At 39.3% G+C, this 20817-nt stretch overlaps 1 protein-coding gene and 1 non-coding gene across 3 annotated transcripts in view; one reads left to right on the top strand and one right to left on the bottom strand.

Annotated features, from left to right (window-relative positions):
* LOC122712530 (sestrin-1) overlaps positions 1 to 20817 on the top strand; it is a 163932-nt gene that overhangs the window by 14190 nt on the left and 128925 nt on the right. Inside the window, exons 2-5 of one of the 2 annotated variants that reach the window (XM_043932256.1) lie at positions 6033 to 6145; positions 7306 to 7911; positions 8750 to 9926; positions 10742 to 10807. In XM_043932256.1, the coding sequence (XP_043788191.1) occupies positions 7661 to 7911; positions 8750 to 9926; positions 10742 to 10807 (1494 nt within the window). In that variant the 5' untranslated portion in view covers positions 6033 to 6145; positions 7306 to 7660. Of the gene's footprint in view, positions 1 to 6032; positions 6146 to 6259; positions 6405 to 7305; positions 7912 to 8749; positions 9927 to 10741; positions 10808 to 20817 lie in introns of those variants that run through there. The other variant, XM_043932255.1, reaches the window with a different exon arrangement.
* Trnak-cuu lies at positions 10584 to 10656 on the bottom strand. The gene has a single exon. It is a non-coding gene; the product is annotated as a tRNA-Lys (tRNA).

The following is a 20817-nucleotide window of genomic DNA, read 5'->3' as shown; positions in this document are numbered from 1 at the left end:
AGCGGAGTAGCCTCGTTTCCGCCTCGTCCCTCTCACCGCGTATTACACTATTATCTATCTCTCCGCTGTGTGCTCTGCACGCTGCAACAACGTTTTTCCCCCGCGCCGCGCCGCGCCGAGCCAACCAGTTGGGACAGGCAGTCAGCGGTCAGCGGCTGCTGTTCGATCCGTGAAATTTCGACTCGAAGGAGAGGAGGCACGCGTTCAACAAGTGTGTTGGAATGGAGGATACGGCGTGCCGGGCCAATGCCGCTGCACAGAGATAACTCTGACGTTTCGTGGCATCGCACGTAGCCTCTCCATCTCTCTGGAGAGAGGAAATTAGTTGGACGAACCCGCTATTCTCGTCCATTATTTCTTCTATCTATACCCTTTTCTTTTTTCTAATCCTCGGGCTTATTATTCTTCTATGTTTGCAATAGCTTTTCTAATTTTCTAATCAACGAATATCTCGGTATAACGAATCAGATGGATCGTTGTAAAATATTAAACGGGTATCGTGAAATGATAAATCTCGAAATAGGGGGATCGGTGAAAATTAACGGGTGGACACTCGAGTTACCCAAAAATTCCCAACCGGAAGGAGAGTAATGCTCAACAAGTGTTGCGCATATACCCCGTAAACCCGTAATTTGGAATGGTACGCGGCCCATCGGTATCCCGTACATCTGTTTCTGCCCCAAATGGAGGGAATGGAAGGAAGGGATATTAAGCGCATTATTTTAGGTCTCGTTTCTCTTACTTGTTATGCCGGTCCCGTGCGACCGCCGCGTATTTACACCGCACCCGTTGCTGCACTCCGTGCTGTTACGTACGTGCAAAAAGCGAACGGTCATCCGTTTCATGGCGTTTAAATCCATAAGGTTCAATTGCCCCCTCTCTCCCCCCTCTGTTATACGAATAACGTTCAACAAGTATCGCGTGCAAAAGCATCGTAGCCCGTGGATCGGCGAATGTAATTTTAGGTTAATGAAAAGTGGGAATAGGCGGGTTATATTAAGCGACTATATTATTTTCGACATTCCCTCGCCATGTTTACGAATATCTTCGCGCCACTCACGGAACGAGCCGTATCGTATTTAATTTACGATACGGTTGAACACGATTCTCTCCCTCTCTCTCTCTCTCTCTCTTCGAAACGGAGGGGAGACTCACGAGATCCCTCACCCTTGGTGATGGAGGTTAGTACAACAACGAAATAACAACTCGAATTATCGTCCGAGCAGCTCTCACTCCAAGTTTCTTCGATTGGACGGGTAAAATGAAACGTTGAGGCGAAGTGAAATCGTTAGGCAAATTATTGGGCGATCCCGCTGCTGAGATTTCTTATCGATCCTTCATTATCGGGAATCTCGTTCATCGTAGATTTAACACACAACGCATCGTGAATATATATATATATATCGAATACTGTATCTACCAAGAAGATTACTCGATTACAGGCCCCCTTCGATTATTTTCGAACGGTCCCTCCAACGGTTTAATTTACGACGTTATACATAAGTTTATAAGGTTTTCTAGGAATTCATCGATTACTTTAAATAGATAAAAATTGCACGAATGTTTCCAAATTAGATCGTACCTTTATAAGAAGATCGAACAGAAGAAATCGGAATAATCAATTAATCATCCATTTTGCGATCGATCGATCGATCGATCGAGAGAGAGAAAGAGAGAATTTTAATTCTCAGGGGAAAGGATTAGAAGTTGGGGCGTTATCGCGGGTGTCTCGCGTGTCGCGAGGTCGTAAGCGGCGCTTTTCCAATTTGCGTTAAGCACGGTGGCGAGCGGCACGTAACAACACGCCTCGCGTTCGCCAAGCTTTTTGTCGTGGGGGGGGGGAAGGACATGGTTATCGCCGAATCGATCGCACCGTCTCGTTCACGGTATCCACAGGTGAACATCTCCCTGCTCGCGGGGGAGGATATATTCACGGCATATGCATATATCGGGGGCTGATTTCAAGAACACGGACGAGCCAACGTAATTTCCTCCAGTTCCCCTGTTTTTAAAGCGGTCGTAAACCGGCTCCGCCTGTCGTAAATTTAGCCTTTCTTTCTCTCTCTCCCTCTCTCTTGGTTGGATACGTGTTTGTTATACAGCGAGAAAATTACAGGTGGAGAAGAACTCCTTTGACGGCCTGCCACCGCAACGCGTCTTCCTCTATCCATATCGAACACATTGAATTAACAAAGGGATCGGATAGCGCGTATCGATAGATGCAGATTCGATTATCATTGCAGCTTTAGTCGATAAGGAGAAACACTCTCGCCATAACTTGTAAGTTATTTTAACACGAACCTTTCTCCGTTTCGAGAAATATTCCACGGCACGGGATATAATGTTTTCCCACAATCCGGGGGAGGGATCTTGGGATCCAGCTTGCACGATGTACGGTGTTTCGAGGATCCTCGAGAAGGGATCACGCGATCCGTAATTTCCTAAAAAAATTTCCCCCTCTCCTTTTTTCCTTTTTTCCTTCCTTCTTTTTTTCCTCCACCACGAAGGTTTTAACGGAGGTGAATTACACTCGCGTGAATTTTCGTTTTAATCGGATTATTCCCCCGTTCGGCGAGGGAAGGCGATGGCAAAACGATTCTAACGATTCAGGTTTATAAATATGCGAACGGAGAAATTGCATTTTCTTGAGGCGATCGAGAGCCCCCCGCGATAATTCTTCGCGATTCAACGCGATAAGAAGATAGATAGAGAAAAAATATTATCGAAGATCCCCCTTTGAAATTGATAGATAGAATTTTGTATCACATGTTGATCAACAAGTGTGTCGAACAAGGATAAATTTGATAAAGAGCTTTTATACGGAATTTTGATAAAATTTTAGAAACGCTGAATTCTGTTCTCCAACGAGTTAAATCGATTTCTAATCTCTAAAGATAGAGTAGAAATAACAATTTATGTATGATCACGCGCGTGAATCATCCTATCCTCTGACTTGCCAAAAGTTTGAAAGTTTCTGTTTCCAACGTAACGTTTCCAAGTTAGCTCACAACTTTCGGTTTAAATGATATTATCGATGATATATTCTCCGATTATTGATCGACGAAACAAAAATTTTCGAAACGAAAGAAGACACGGTTGAACAAATTTTATCTCGAGTTTTTCAACCAGAATCGAGCAGTATATGTACGCGATGTATTTCAATCCCGATCGCTCTGATTTATCTCAATTTCATTAAATTCTAATGGCCGCCGCCACGTGAGACGATCATTTTATCGCGCCCATATATCCGCTAGGCCCTGACCATCCTTATATCTCGAGGACAAAGTACACGGTATCAGAAATGCATAGCAACGTGCACCAGCATACAGTAGCAAGACCGCGACATTAATAATTCATAGAGGCGCGAAAGGGGGAGGGAGGGAGGGAGGGAGGAAAGAGTTAAGCTTTGGAGGAATTATAAATATTTAGATCGTTCTCGAGATCGCCGCGAAGAAATGTTAGAAACGCTGAAAACGCCGTTTCGTATAAACCCTTTTTCTTCTCCTCCTTCTCCTTCTCCTTCTTCCCTCCCCCCCCTTTATTTCTTCCTGCAACAAACCACCGCGCCGTTTATATCACACGCGCGGTTACTCTATTTTCTTATACTCTCCCTCCCCTTCTCTCGTCGATTTTTCTCCCCTCCTCCCCTTCCTCCTATCCACGTTTCCGCGAATTTTGTCCCCCGAACGATGCTCCTTCGAGGGGCGTCGATTTTCCAGGAAACGGGGGAGATTGCCGGGATATTAAAAATCGGGAACAACCCGACGATGAACGGCGGCTGTTGTTCGCCGTTATCGAGTGCAATCGATCGATGGTCCGCGGAAAAGACTCTCGAGCGGATTGATCTCGTGGACGAGGAAGAAGAGAGAGAGAGAGAGAGAGAGGGAGAAGAAATTGAAAAAGGAAAAAAAAAAGAGGAAAATAGGGAATGGAAGAATGGTGCATTGTGAAGGGGACGTGGAATTTCAGCGGGATAGGATTATCGAGTTGTGCGTGGCTAGAAACGATCGTTCCCTCCGCGCGTTTCGGTGCGTGGGATCGAGTTCTTTGCGGTGGGAGTTCTTTTTTTTTTTTTTTTTATTGTTGTACTTTAACAGCCACTGCTCGACCCGTTCACGCGCGAAATGGAAACGTATCTTAGAGACAGCCTTTAAGAGAGGCTCTTGTCAATCCATTCTTTCCCGTGCTCTTGTTTTTTCCGCTCACCTGTCCGGTATTCAGTCGATCGATTAACGGTAGACGCACAGTTATACCTCTCTTGCCTTGCGCTTTAATTATTTTCTCTCGGATACAAAAATTCTCGTGCATTTAATTTCATCGATAGGAATCGAGACATCGATCGATTGGGAAAATTATAAAGAGATTCGCGTGCACGAATATTTCTTTACAACCTAAAAATATCAAATAAAAAGGAAGCGCGTTATAGTTATAAATATTTCTCGATCGAAGATAGATTTCGATAGATTTCAAACTATTTTAAATTTATAACTGTTGCGTGACGAATACGTCATAGAAATGAAATCGAATAGACGATTTCCTAGATGTCGAGCCATTGCTAGAGAAATCGTCAATCCATCCCCCTTTCTTTCTTTTTAATCCTCTCCACGAATCCACCGGTTGGCTGCCTCGGTCTCCTCTCCCCTTCTCGATAAGTTGCAGCGTTCACGCGACCTCTCTTATTTCCTGACCCCCGGCGGCCTTGACCTAGGCCTTCTCCCGCGGGGGTCGATCAATCAATGAGAGGAAGACTGGCGCAGGCTGACATCGACTAATTGCGTAAATGGCCCCGATAGCAACGGTCTCGTTTCGCTGCCTTTTCGTTTCGCCCCAACCTCGAGAGCTCGCTTCCATGAAAATTTTCCTTTTCTTTTTCCCCCTCCCCTTCCCCTCTCCCTTTCCTTTTCTTATTTTCCGCATCGATCGATTCTCGCCTCTCGAGACACGAGAGGCAGAAATTGGATCGATATTTGCGATGACAACAGATCGATTGTGAATCGTTGTTGAATCGAGATAGAAGGTAGAGGGGGAGGGATAAAGAAGGAATTGCATCACTCGTAAACGGTAACAAACGATCCGTGCAGGAATTAACCGGTACAATGCGACGCTGATTACGCGACGTTGAAGTTCAGAACTAGAGGTAGAGTTACAGAGCTTTCGATTGTTCATTGCGTAATGGTTCGATCGACGATAATCCGCTGGCGGCACCGCGGCCGCGAGGAGAAGTGCTTCCCTATTAGCCTTAGGTTACGTTGTACGAGCCGTGTGTTACCTTTGCCTCGGATGGATATTAAGCCGATCGATGACGATTAACCCATGGAGTAAATTGAAATTCAATAAGCGGCCGCCACTCGAATCGATGGAGGTGGAGAGAAACGTCTCTTTTCGAAGAGAATCTTTCGAGAATGGCGGCTCCTTTCCAAGATTTTCGGAAAGGAATTGTGTGGGAATTATTTCGAGAATCTCTTAGAATGTAATGATATTTTTTCGGCGTCGTTTGATCAAACGTATACCGATCGATATTTTATATTTACCAGCCAATTTGCCAATTTGTTCGGCGTGAGCGCGATACAAGTTTAAAAGGAGGAAGATAATGCATATCGAGGAAAAGCGCGTATCTTCTGTCAACTTGGTTGGCCCGTCGTCCCGATAACAATTAATCTTTTATTCCTCGGTTAAAATTGTTATGCTTGTCGAGAAGCGTAATAGAGTTTGAACAAAAAAAAAAGGAAAAGAAAAGAAGGGGATGGTTTTGAAAAATGCGTATCGCTCGGGAGGAGGAGGTCTTCGAACTTGATAAATCTCGTTCTATAACCTGTGTCACTCGATAACCGAATATGAATACATTCTAACGTAACGATTAATTATCATTTATTAACGGTCAACCGTTAATATTTCTCATTCGTGTAAGCGCGGCGTAACATCGTTACAACAACGTTACGTAACGCAGATACGAACAAGGCTCTCGAACCAACAAATAAAAGTTTTTTAACAATTATTATGCCTCTAACGTGTTTTTTTCTTTTTTGTTCCAGACGTCCAATGGATTAACGTCGCGACGTGGCGGTGAACAGGAGAGGCAAAGGACAATCCCGTTCCAATTTGGAATTTCGAAGACGTTTCAGCGTTAGGAATCGTTCGTAACGATGTAAAGAACAATGTAACACCGTTGCCGTTGCCAGATAACCGCAACACACGTGTGGAGAATATTAAAAAAAAAAAAAAAAAAAAAAAAAAAAAAGAAAGAAAGAAAGAAAGAAAAAAAAAAGAGAAAGAGAAAGAAAGGCGGAAGAGAGAGAGAGAGAGAGACAGGAAACGAGAGGGAAGGATAATAATCGGTGAAGGAAAGGCGACGCGATCGATCGGCTCCTCGAAAGAAGCGCCCGATCGATCGTTTCCTTTCGAAGGTGCGCTCGTTTAGGATCAACCTGGCTTTCTTTTTCTTCTTTTCCTTCGATAGTTCCCTGGAACGAAGTTGAACGGTGCTAGATCGCCACACGATCGCTCGACAGTCGACACCGCCTACTTTCTATCGCCCTGAAACGACTCCCGAGGTGCACCGCCGGTAAAATCCTCGAGAAACGAGTTTTACGGCCGATTCTCACTGTGAAACGCGACGAAACGACCGTAATTATCCGAGGATAGTACCGTGAGCCTTTCTTTCCCATTTTTTTTTTCCCCATTCTTTTTCTTTTTCTTTTCTTCTTCTTTTTTTCTTCTCCGCTTTCCTTCTTCCTTTCTTTCCTTTGTTCACTGGCTTTCTAGGAAGGGGGAAGGGAGTCTAGTGGAAAACAACTAGTGGAAAAAATACGAACGATGATCGATCGACGGTAAAAGAGGATCGATTCAATTAACCCTTAACGTGTGACACCTCTGTCGCGACAATTTGTAATTTTATCGTACGAAGAACGATGCGTGTCTTCTATCAAGGCTTGAGGTCTCGTCTTAACGTGCCAATTTTTCTCTTCTTCGATTTAATCTCTGGAAACTCGCTCGCCTTTCAAATTACCCATGTCCATTTTATTTCGCTTGATCACGATTACATAAAACATGTGCAAATATTTGCCCGCTTATTTGAGAAATATATATATATACATTTTCGATGGAAAATGTTAGCTCGAATAAATAATTCGACAAACCATCTGCGCTACAATTCATACGAGATAAGATTAAGATTCGTCAAACAATTCGACACCGAATGCTTACGTGTGGCGATCTTTGCGAATCGTTTTTGTTTTTTTTTTTTTTTTTCTCTCTCTTTTTTTTCCCCGAATCGTTTCGAACCGATCGTTTCATCTTGTTTTGCAGCTTTGTTACACGGTGTTAATCGCGGAAGCTCAAGAGCCCGAACGAGCGAGGACAAAACGAGAAAATCCGAGGGAAACTACTCGACTAACACCGAGTCACCCTTGTATCATAAGCAGATTAGATTAGATTAAATTAAATACCGAACGCTTCTCGCTCTCGTCGTTAGAATCACGACGAACGAACTTGTACATCGTATATATATATATACGTGGTGTAGCCTGAGGTACGGCCATAAACAGAGAGAGAGAAAAAGAGATAGAGAGAGAAAGAATTGAAGTGATACATTTAAATATATATATATATAAAATATAAATATACATACACGAGTAAAATCAAGAAGGGAAATTAAGACGAGATGTACAGAGATCCGAACAGTTCCTCGGGAAGCGGCACCTCCACAAAGGACGACGAGGTCGAGATCGTTAGCAGATTTTTGGCGCCTTTGTGCGCGAGAGATGAAGCTGCCAGAAACATCGCCTTGGCGGCGGCCAGGAACACGGTCGAGGGATGGCTCGGAGGGGTTGGTAGTCCGAATCATTCGGACGACACCGGTGAGATGGAGAATTCGGAGAATCTGGGGGGGAAGTTCAAGAGCCAGGATGGAAGGTGAGTGTTCTGACGTGTGAAAAGGCATCGATGTAATAATATATATTGCATGCGTCGATATTTTATCGTTTCCTATCATTTCTCGTTCAGCTTTGCGATAAGTATATGCGGTAATGCAGCGAGATACGTGTTGTGTGTGATGAACTTGATTCGATTCATTTCATATTATTAATTTAAATCGTGAACATATGTACGTTTCGAGTCTAGATTTTGTGACAGTGTTGCATAACGTGTGAACGAGTTATCTTTGTTTATTGTCAATGTTTCGATGGGTGTAAAGTATATGTAATAAATATATATATATATATATATATATTTATTTATTTATTTGAAAAAAAAACACTGGTCCAAAATTATTACTCGATGTAGATAGGAAAAGTTGATTAAATGAGAAACGCGCGGTTATTTTTCTTTATTCTGATTTTTAAAAAAAAAAAAATGAAATGATGAAATATTCCCATCGTATATCATAATGTCTATAAATTTCCAGCGTTCGACCGTTAAGATCGTTGGTATTAATAATTTTCTTGGAATTCAATCTTTATTTCTTCTTATCGTCTTCGAAAGGATGAAAAAAAAAAAAAAAAGAAAAAAAAAAAACTTATGAATAATAACATAGTGGCGCGTATGTTTCAACGTATATATTATATTGAAAAGATTTATTCACCGATATAATAACAATCAATCAGGGTTGGTACAGAATCAGAGAGAAGAGCTCGAATAACAAGCGAATTGCATTTTCCATTCACTTCCGCACGAATTTTTCTCCTGACCTTTTTTTATATCTTAAGTTTTCGCGAAGCTCTAATAGACACTTCATTTCACCTTTCACGCGAAGATACGACATGAACATGGAGCGATCACCGACCAAGTCGGCACCGAAGAACGTCCAGCCTCCTCTCCAGCAGGCTCTGCTTCAAGACACGTTCAGGACGGAGGGTTTCTTTCCTCAGAGCGTCACCGAGAATCCCGCATTCCTCGAAGATACCAGCCTCGACTGTTCCGAGAGATATCCGTCGGGCTCGTTCGATTGCGTGGACGGGCGTCTTGGAAACGAAACGGGCTACGGTACACCGAACGAGAGGCGAAGATACGTGGCCGACGTGGACAGTTACAGGTCCGGCCACTCGACGTCCTCCGACGAGGGGAAAGGTTTCAAGATCGATTCTCAGGACAGGTGTCTAAGGTTTAAGGACACGTCGGAGGCGCGATTCGGGTCGAGCAGCGAGAGCGAGAGGAAATACCTCGGCTCGTCCTCGAGCGAGAGATTGAACGAGGCGTGTCTGGAGGATAGGCCCAGAGCGAAGAACTACGTGAAGGTGAAAGGCGCGAAGCAGAAGCAGCTCGAGGATGACGAGCTTGACTCAGATATAAGGATATACGGGAAGAGCCCGAAATTCGACGAGAACTTGGGCGCGAATTTCGACCGGAGGAATTTGAACTTCCGCCCGAAGGGCGACATCCTGCCGCGGGAACGACTCTGTTACGACAGTGTGGACGATGTCTCTTTCGACGAGACCGAGATGACGATCAGGAACCGGGACGGGGTTGTGTTCAACACTCTGGACGGTTTCGAGAACGAGAACGCCAATGAGATATATCACAGGCAGGACGACAATCGTGCGGAGGACACGAAGTTGAAGAACTTCGAGATCTATCAGGATGAGACGTTGGACGATGGCAGGCTTCGTTCCGCTCGTGTCGAGTTGCCGCAAGATTATTTGAGGAAAAACGAGGAACGGAAGTTCAGCGCTGGACAGATCAAGAGACCACTCTCCCAGGACGAAGATGTCTCTTCGAAGAGTGGCAGGGTGTTGGAGAGTCCTGACGTCACGCCCGGGGATGTTGGTAGGATGCTTAATCTGGGAAATGCTCTGGATGGGCCGAGGCAAGCCCAGGCGAATAAGTATTTGAGCCTGGTGACGTTGCATCTACCGGTGATATTGAGGCTTAGCGTGAACTGCCCCTTCCAGAATGTTAGGATCAAGTGTGCGGAGATTCTGGAGATGGTTAAGGTGAGCGTATATTAAATCTTTAATTACGTACGTGGTACGTGGTAGGATTGGTTCCCGGTGTACAGGCATTTACAATGCAAACTTAAATTGCCTATAACTCGAAAAACAAATATCAATGTAATATTTTTGCATTCATTCTCTTGATGTATAAAATAGTGATAAATGTATGATACATACGTGTAAAGTTTTTATAAAGAACTGAAAAACTATCATAATGATTTTCCGATAGTATATTTTATGCATCAGAGTTTGATTACTTCGAGTTGATGGAGTTATTTTAATCATCTATTTATGTAACAACGTTGAATCATGGTCTAAAAATATGCGTTAGCTATTTTTTTGATTTGCTCATTTTCTATGGTGTTGAAAACATATCCCCTCTCCTTCTCTATTAGCCGCGTTGGTGCGCTATTTGTGTTCTCTTCGTTTTGGAAGTTGTTTTTTATTATAATCAATAACACACACAACAGCCCTACCATGTAAAGCCTGATCAATAGTTGTTCTCTGTATGACTTACGTGAGATACATAATTGATTATAAAACTGAAGTTCAGCTGCATTAAATATTTTTTTTATCATGATGAGTCATAGATTTCTCTTTTATATTTTTTTATAATACATTGCTCGTTTTATTTTTTGAATAACAGAGAAAAAATCTCGCCCAACGTGGGGCTCGAACCCACGACCCTGAGATTAAGAGTCTCATGCTCTACCGACTGAGCTAGCCGGGCTAACGTTAAAAATCCCTAATTTTCAGAAATATTAAATATCGAAGAATAAAATTTTAAACGATTAAAATATTTATTATTATTACAGGATAGAGGACTTCCAGTACCAGTGCCAGCTTTCGATGGACCTAGTGCCTTCGTCCCTACGTCCGAGGTAAGTACTTTTTATAACATGTTTCTCGCATACTTTCATTCCTTTAATATTTCAATATTTATTATTTTCTTAAATATTATAATGAAATTGATCGAACATGAATTAACATCAGATATATGAAATGTTTAAGAATTTGAATTGATAGAAAGAAGTTGATCGATGATCGAAATAAATGTTTTCTGAAATTTTAACGAAATTAATTATATTAATTTTAACGAATATTAGGGTAAGAAAAACAAAACGATTACAGTCTGTTTAATCTAGGACATTGAATTGGCGCTCGTAGCGCCGATAAGCTTTGCCTTATGATTGGTAGTTGTCGGTAAAAACGATCCTCACGATTGGTTGAGAGAAGGACGATGCCATGGATTGATTCACATTTACTTGTCCCCCGGTAACCTTCAATTTAGTCTAATTAAGAACAATTAGGTATTCTTGCAGCTTAAAGTACAATTCTTTATAATATGTCAGTTAAAGGAATCTTCTTTATCGGTTAAGTCAATAAATATTTAATGCAATTAATTATATGAACGTAATATATGAAAATATATTTAGGTTTATATCGAAACATTTACATCAATATATAAGATTCGTTCACTTATTATGCCAATAATTTAATTTGTACAGATAATTTTTTTAATTCTGTATTTTCTTGATACGAGGTTTCTCGTTTGTCGAATATTATTCGCATATACATATATTTACGTAATGATTTTTGAGTAGTATCTGTTAAAAAATTATTTGAAATATTTCTTACGGCAATCGATAGATGGCTCTGTATGTGACTATTCGTGCAAATTGTCGCGCCAATTAAATTCAGTAAGCGGAATAAATTACAAAATTAAATACGTATCAAATAATCTCCATCTCTATATTTTAAATATTTTTGCTTTTATCTAAAACTGTTCTGGCTTTCGATTTAATTAATACCAATCCTATTATATTTAATAAATTAGCGAAGAGATAATAAAAGTATGATATTTAAATTATATAATTTCCAGTAATAAAAAATTGTTTCCATATTATAAATACGCGACCTTGCAAAAAATGAACAAGCAAATGAAATTTGATTACGATTCTTTTTTAAGAATGAATTACATTTCATATATCTGATGAAACATGTTTATTACATATGTGTGAGTGAAATAAATGTTGTATCTCTATTTTTCTGCAGTTTCTGACAGTGCGTCTTAATCTTTCTTTAATAATATACGTACATATATCGACAATTGTATCGAGTGTACAGTTTCTCGATATCGTTCTAAGATCTTTCTCTTACGGTATTTTCGCATGAAAAGTGAATATTTTACTTCGTGCCGTTCAAATTTTACGTTATCTTTCGTTACCTATCTTTTGTGCAAAGAAAAATATAAAATCAATGACAGGTAAGTACGAAATAAAGTTTTTTCTTTGAATAATATATATTTTAGCATAATTACTTGAAATATTATTTTTCTATTTTCTTAATCTTAATATTCCTCAAACGATATATAAAAATTATTATCAATTTTATTTTTCATATTTTATTTATTATCTTATCCTGATTTTCAATTTTATTTAGATACGTTGGTTTCAATACATAATCACTTTCTCACGAATAAATAAATTTAATTTCCAATGATACGATCTTAAATGATAATCTTACGAATCTTGAAATCTTGATTTTGCCAGCTTGAATGCTTGATTTTGAATTTTTATACGAACTTCAAACATCAAATTAACGATACAATTTCAATGACTTTATACATCATTGACATTACTTCACCTTTCGTTTTCATTTTGCATTACGAATCTATTTAGAAATGCATTTATTCGTTACATAAATATATGACTGTGTTCGTAAAAATTTAAAATGTAAATTATCAGGCAGCATTTTTAACGAACCGATTATAATAATTCGTCTAATTTTCTTTTCTTTCCTTTTTTTTTTTTTTTTTTTATTATTACATAAGTGCGATATTTATAATGTAAATGTAACGCGCAAATAGTTCATTTTCACGTATTTTATATATATATATTTCAAGAAAGATTCACGTATCGAATTACTTTCATCTTCGATCAAAGATCGACATTTCGCCCGTGGATATTAAAATTAAATCCAATCAATCGTGCTCGAAACTCCTTTCCAGAGAAAACTTTCTTTTCTATCCTTACATTTACATTTGTACACCCTTATCATACAATTACCATCGACAGCCATCGTAAGATTCAGCAACGAGTTTGCAAGTGCAAACACGGGACGCGTTCCTCTTCTCACGGTTAATCGATAACGATTCTTCCGGTTCGCGCGACACGCTCCTCGGAAGTAGGGAAGAATGGAAGGATCGAAAAATTGCAGGGTAAAATGGCTGCAAGAATTCCGGGATAGCTATCCACGAGTTAGCCAATCTCACGTGCTTGTGCAGCGGAATTCAGCTAGCGCTGCATCGAGCCAAGTTCAAACCGCCCTGAATTTCTAACATGGTATGCGATTTCTGCGGTATCTTGGAGAGATGCCCAAAGTTTGGCAAGAGAAAGAGGCGACGGACGGTCGTCTGGGTTGGAAGGGGGGCGAGGGGCGAGGGGCGAGGGAGCTCACGGGAATCCTGGTCAGGTCATTGTGAGTCGTAACTCGGTCCAGCGACCGCAAGTGGCTGCAAGTGTCTCGTATACAAGCTCCATTAAGGATCTAATTGAATCCCTTTCCTTCTCCGTTTTCTTTTCCGCTATCATTTCCCTCCCCCGCCACCCCCTTCTTCGCGCTCGAGTTCACGTTTTCGAGAGAAACGTGGCTGGTTCCTCCGTTGAAACCCTGATGTCCTCCTCCTCCTCCTCTTCCTCCTCCTCCTCCTCCACTTCCTTCTTCTCCTCCTTCTTCCTCCTTCCTCCCTCGCTTCCCTCCAAATCTTATTACCCACACCGTTTTCGAATTCTCGTGTAATTGCATTAAAACGGCGGCCACGACAAACGTCTCGGGTCACGTATAAACGATCGGGGTCACCGACTTCTTTCTATGCATCTTTCAATTGCTCGACCGCTATTCATCGTTGACGTCGGGATATTTGCAGTCACGTGGATTGCAAATCACGTCTGGATATACGGCACGTTGCAACTACACCGTGTACATAAATGTTTTATTTATACGAGCGGATATGATTATAATTCAAATGGTCTAAGAGATTATTTTAGAAACTTTGTACCTCTATTTTTTCTTTTTTTTTTTTCTAGCAGGTGAGCGTTAAACAATTTTTTTCTTTATTAGATTTAATTTCGTTTAAAATAATTGGAAGAATAAATTGCATATAATAAATTATTTAATTATATTGGATATTACGATGTGATAAGAAGATAGTTATCGTGTTGGTAGGGCTCGATCGTGAAATGAATTGCGAGACATGGATAGGAGAAAGGAGAATATCGTAAAATAAGGGATAGGATAGGATGGATATAACGAAATTTCTCATGTAAATCCTTTGCCATTCACGTAGTCCACGCTTCGCGATAAATAACCAGCTGCTGCCTCGAATACTTATAGAAATATTATCACAAGAAATATTTTTAGACAGACGAATTGAAAATGAGTAAGATATTTGATACAATTTGTCTTTCGTCCCGAAAACATTCCGAATTTTCTTCAATTTTCTAGATACGTAGGATGTGATCCAAAATCATTCATCGTTTGCCTCGTATTGGATTCGTGTCAAATTCATAAATTTTTAGGTTAAACATTTCACAATGTTTTATATCTTTTTCTAGCTTTGTTTGACAATATCATTGCTTATTTATACTCGATCTGTTTCATCGAAGAAGACGTTGCTCAATTTTTTCGATTATTCTTTTCCACTAGAAAGAAAATATTTTTTTTTCGAATTTGTTGTTTATTTTAATTTTCGCTCCAATAATTCGAAACCGATATCGAAGATGATAACCACGACCATCCACGATATTGGAGTCGGTCCATTGATAAAGAATTTTTCAGTTACTATACGTTTTTCGATATCGATATAACCTTCAGGGTTGGGTTATCTTTATGACTTATTATCTAATACCAGTGTAATGAACAGGAAGATATTACATAGTAGGAAGTTGTATCCATAAACAGGCGGATAAGCATGCAGGGAAGATTAAATGAGCGGGTAAGAAAATGGGGTGGATGAAGGGAAGGATGATGGGAGGATCAGAGAGAAATTGGGGTATTCTTTGGGGATGGATTGGAGCAAGTATAATAATCGGGATAGTTACGAATTATTGTACTGTTTTATTTCAAGAGACAAGTAAATTCTCGTAAATAAAGCCAATCGTTTGCTTGAGCAGATATTTGTAATGGAGCAAGATAATTATTTGTTGAATTATTAATATTTTTTTTCTCTACTACTTTTTTATCTTCCCTGGTATTTTACCGGTTATCTTTACGTAGAAAACGAGGAAAATAGAAATAAATTACAGAATAATTTACAAATAAATTTTATAATTACGTAAAGAAATATTATTTTAAATAATAATAAATTTAACATAAAGTATATTTTCAATTATAAATATTACACAATATTTGCCTATGATTTAATCATTAAATGAAATAATATTTATAAGAATATCTTTATTTGTTCCAATTTATTTCAAATTCTGCTTAATATCTTGTCACATATTCCTACTAAAAAATCATGATACTTTGGCATTGAAGAGCTTCAGCGTCTGTTAAAAATTATGAATTTTAAAATGCCTTTTAAAAATGTATTTTTTTTTTCCTTTTTCTTTTGCGTACACAATCATTTTTAATGCTCTTTCTTTCAATGTATTTTTCAATCGTGTAAAATATCGGATTAAACGAAATTAGCAGTAGTTAGAATTCAATTTGTTCTATGGCTTTTAAACGAGGATTTAATATCTCTGTTCAGTGATACGAGTTAATACCATACGAATTATATATTAGCTTTTGATTTTCTATACCGTTGCAAAGATTCTCGTGACTTGCATTTCCGATCCATTAGTCGCTAAGTCTGGCACGCCTTCTGTTAAACAAGCATTAACTCCTCCTAATCTATAACAAGATAATACCTGGACTTGCCTATCTTCCTTCTATGGCTTGGCCGAAGCTAATTGCGATCTGCGGTCACGTCACGGTTTATTTCCACCGCAACATTTCAACTGCACCTTTTTTGTTTTATATATATAAATATATATATATATATATATCTTTCCATCGAAAACGATTTATTGCGGATTATTTATAGCGTCGATCATCGGCCGCTATATTTCTCCGCATCCTATTTTCCTATTCGCGTAAAATAAGTGGGACATTGATTTTAAATGGCCACGGTAGAAATCACGAGGCAGGATCCACGACAGCGTCACGATTTCCGTGGTTGTTATGAAAACACGAGAATCTAGGTTACTAGAAACCACCGGTTGACACGATTGGTAAGACACTCTGCGGTTTCTCGTTTCTTCGCAAATCCATCGTTCCACTCGCGAAGAAATTTTTCTTCAAGTATTATTTACTTGGTCTGATGCTTCGAACTGTTGCCTTGATATTCTATTGCCTTGTTTGTACAACGGGGGAGGGGCTTATCTTCGAGAGAAAGAGATAGAGATAGAGATAAGCTTAATGTTAAAAGATAGAAAAATCGATAGGATTGTTATTACCTATGTTCCAATATTCGTGCGTGTACGATAGATTTCCTAACGAGGATAATTAAATTAAATAAAATTATTTTCCTCTGTTCAAAAATTCATCAATCATTCCATTTTCCTTGCAAACTCTTTCTGAAATGCGCAATTCCGAGACCCTTGAACTTCCGCATTCACGTGTGCATTCAAACATTGCATTTTATTATCGAGAAATTATCATCTCGAAATCCTTTCCAACAAAATGTTCATCCTCACGTTCAAAATTATAAACGATTCATTGCAAGCAAATCAATCCATCTCGAATATTCATCGTAAAAAGAAAAAAAAAAAAAAAAAAAAAAAAAACAGGATCCCTTTAATTCCCTCTTAATAATCCACGCTTTCTCGAATACGTAAAAATCGAAACACGAATCTTGTGTTATGCCATTGCGAAATAAGATTTGTTCGGTACCGTTATCGGTCTGCCGGCATCCGAAGCAGCTGTCGTGAAATTCGCCGATGGTTCGATTAGCGTGAATACACGCACACACGTGTATACACACACACACACACACTATGAAAGGCGGGAGCACATCGTACACGTCGCCGTATTCGTGGACCAATCGACCCTCGCCACGAGTGGAAACGACGAATCAGGAAGGTCGTATAGCGGCGGGGATAGCAACCGGTGCCTAGGGTCCCCGTTTCTCGCGTCTGTTGCGCGTTCACTAGCTTCCTCCCCTTGCTGCCGGGCTCCCGTCGCGACAACGCTCTTCGCGGGTGTTCATTCGCGTGTCAGACGTGGTTGAGGTGGGACGCACGACTCCACGTTCCTCGTTCGTATGTATATATGTATATATATATATATATATATATGTATATGTATATATATATATACACACACATACACGCGTATACATTATATTTGATTCTCTCTCTGTCTCTCTCTCTCCTCTCTCTCTCTACGTGTTCTACGGTGAGAGGCCAACGTGGTGTTGGTTCCACGTGCGCGACGCATCGACGTGTACGCCTATAACTTCCGCTTTTCACCTGATCTCCGCATTAGGCAAGACTCACGTGGCCGGATCTCCCGCGTGTTGTGCCTCCCTTCGTTCGTTGCTTTGCATCACAGGTACGTGAGAATAATAAGAAAATAATAAAATTAAGCGTATTATTATTATTATTGTGCCTTGTACCTTTCCTCTTTTCTCTCTTTTTCATCATTTTGTGCGTTATAATTGTGCGTTCGATTTAATTGTGCGTCGGTTGTTATCCTTCGTTCGTGCGAGTGCGAGGTTTATCGAATTATTGGAAAACAGATTTCTTTCCTTCTTCTTCTTCTTCTATTTCTTCTTAGAATTCGATAGAACGTAATTACGATTCTGTTTCGCGTGAAATTGAAGAAGAGACGAAGGAATGAAAAACTGATGTTTGGATTTGGAAGAATCTGCGTTGCTCGGATATAACAACACGGGACGGGATACGTAATTGTTTTCAACCGGGTCAAACGGTGAGACCTTGTACGTTCGCGCGAAGCTTCCGCAATCGTAAATTCGAAACGGCGCGCACGCGTCATCAATGATAGCCGACATGGCGTGTGATAAACGTGTAATCTCACGAGACATTGCGTGTCGATAGCTGATCGTTAAATTAATCATCCCTGCCCATTTCTCTCGAAAATTTCTTGGAATTCGAACGCAATAATAATCGCGTTTGAGTAAGCACGTTTTGGACTTTTATCTCGCGTTGGAATTACGCACGTTTCGGGATACGATCGTTGAAAATACTTTGCTTCGTCTTTGACAAAGTCGTGGTCGGAGTCGTGTCTCGTTGATAGCGATAACAAATACGCGTGTACTATTAAAATATTGTCGTGAAAGAAATGTGAAACGCGTGGAGGGCGATTTTGAAGAAGTGGAACGTAATGGAAAAAAGAAGAAACAAATTATTTCCATATATCACGTACAATTACTTATCGATTCAATTAGAGATTTCAACTTTTTCATCGTTTCGACTGTAATTATTTCCTTTATTATTTATATTCACATCGATCAGATCGATCTCCACGAACTCGATAAAATTTCACGCTTCGACGATATATATAATAAATATCCTTCGTATCAATTATCAATCTGAAATCCTCCTTCTCCTCCAAACGATTCGTTTCGTTCTACATCGTGTTTCCAACTCGTATTCCCCCTCCTCTTCCTTCCCCCAATTTATACACATAGTTATTCAAGAGAGTAACCGTTGTTTGTTTCTTTTTTTATCGTGGCGTAAAACTCGTTTGACCAGTTGCGCGTTAAATTTGCGATGCTAATGCGGAGAATCGCACCATGCCACCAGCAATGTTTCTCACGGAAGTGTATCCGGCTTTTATTGCCGCCAAGTTGACGGGAAATTTACGCGAGAAATCTGAAGATCGGACGACAATCGAGGGGAATTCCAGAATTTTCGATCGCGATAATAGCTACGTTCAGATAAAGAAAAATCGTTCTGTTATTGAAAAACCGTATTCGACCGCGAATCGTCCCGAAGACTCGTCGAAACTCGTTACGAGGCTCGTCGATTTCATCCTTCCACTTGTGCGCGTTTCTAAATTATCGTAAATTATCGACAACCTGCGAATTTTACCGTGACGAGGAATCGATCGACACGATAAGACACGGATTCGTTTCGCGTGGGAATGTTAATCAATTTTGCCGAGTATATTTTCAATAATGAAATTCGTTCGTTTCATGGACGAATAATTATCGAGTCGATGAATAAACGTCGATTACCATAATTTTACAAATTTTACAAATTTTCGTTTTTGGTAGAAGTTGAATTATTTATAAGGTATATTGGCCCGGAAATAAATTGTGAATTTCAATCTATCGTTTTTTTTTCTTTTTTTTTTCTCTTTTTTTTAATGTATCATTGTAAAAGCGTTGTATCTTATATTTTATTATACGCGTTCGAATATCTATAATCGTTTTTCAACGAGTATAGTATTCTGATTAAGTAGCTGTTGTAAATATCGAGTAATAATTTTTCTCTTGTGAGAAATTGTTTTTTTTAATAATAAAGTCATGAACGATGTATAAGTCATAAGTGACGTTTATACGCGGTTGAGAAACATTTTTCTAATTTTCGTCATTTTTATAATTCGAAAAACGTCTATGGTTAAAGGAAAATTTCCATTCGACGAAGTACAGAGGAACATTTTTAAAGTTATATAACGGTAATACGTTATATACGATCGAAAATCACGGTTAATTTCCGGATTAATATAATAGCCCGTATGTGTCATGTGTTCGCAAACGTGAATTGATACCACGTGACGATTTCACGAGCGAGAGCCGGGCAAGGTGATTCGTGCCGAATTACTAATGCTATTGTCATGATACCTATAACGAGATTACTCGCTCTTGTTGTTCAAGGTTGCTTGGACTTATCCCGGCAAAAGTCGTAAAATGCTGCATTAATACGGGAAATTTTGAATTAAGATAAAAAGCTCGTTTAATTAAACAATTTTAGCGATAGCTCGAAAAGCTTCTGAATAGATCGAACATACTTCTTTATTTTTTTCTTTCCATTCATTTCTCTTTCTCTCTCTTTCTCTCTCTCTCTCTGTTTGTCGATGATTGAAAACTATAAACTTTCAAAAAAAAAGAAAAAGAGTAGAATGATTATTTTACTTTTATATTTCATTTTCATAAGATNNTCTCTCTCTCTCTCTCTCTCTCTCTGTTTGTCGATGATTGAAAACTATAAACTTTCAAAAAAAAAGAAAAAGAGTAGAATGATTATTTTACTTTTATATTTCATTTTCATAAGATAGAAATTTCGAATTTTATGTAAAAGGTATAAATATAAATTTAATACAAAAATAGTTCGATGTTTCGTACGAGATTTCTTGCTATTGCTATCAAAATGTGTTTCATTGATATCGATACCATTTATCGCGGTAGAGTCATTCTTTTTTAAACGGTTATTTCACCGATATTTCCACCGTTATCATTCCGCGATGTTTCTTCTTTTTTCCTTCCATTATATATATATATAGTATAGTCGTAATATTTATTACGATAAAGAAAAGGATGGAAATGTTTCGGTATAAACGAGAGAAGAAGATTATTTAGAATTCGACGTGCCTTCTTTCGTTCTCGATTTTAATAAAATTTTCGAATTCCCGGTTCCAAGCCATTTTTTCGACGCTCATTTAAACACGCATAAACACCTTTCACGCACGAGAATTATGTCTCCATGTTCGAAACGTTCAGAACAAATAAAAGGCCTTGGACTTGTTTTCAAAGCTTTTTATCGACGCGATGCAATTCTCCCGCGTCCATGAAAACCCGCTAAATTTGAATTCTCGTAAACATTTCGACGAATGTTCGTCACGTATAAGAAAAAAGAAAAAAAAAAAAAAAAAAAAAAAA

Source organism: Apis laboriosa, unplaced genomic scaffold (assembly GCF_014066325.1).
Source record: "Apis laboriosa isolate Shangri-la unplaced genomic scaffold, ASM1406632v1 scaffold202_cov151, whole genome shotgun sequence".
Classification (NCBI taxonomy): domain Eukaryota; kingdom Metazoa; phylum Arthropoda; class Insecta; order Hymenoptera; family Apidae; genus Apis; species Apis laboriosa.
Note: the sequence above shows the minus strand (reverse complement) of the source record. Positions and strands in the feature narration are given on the sequence as shown.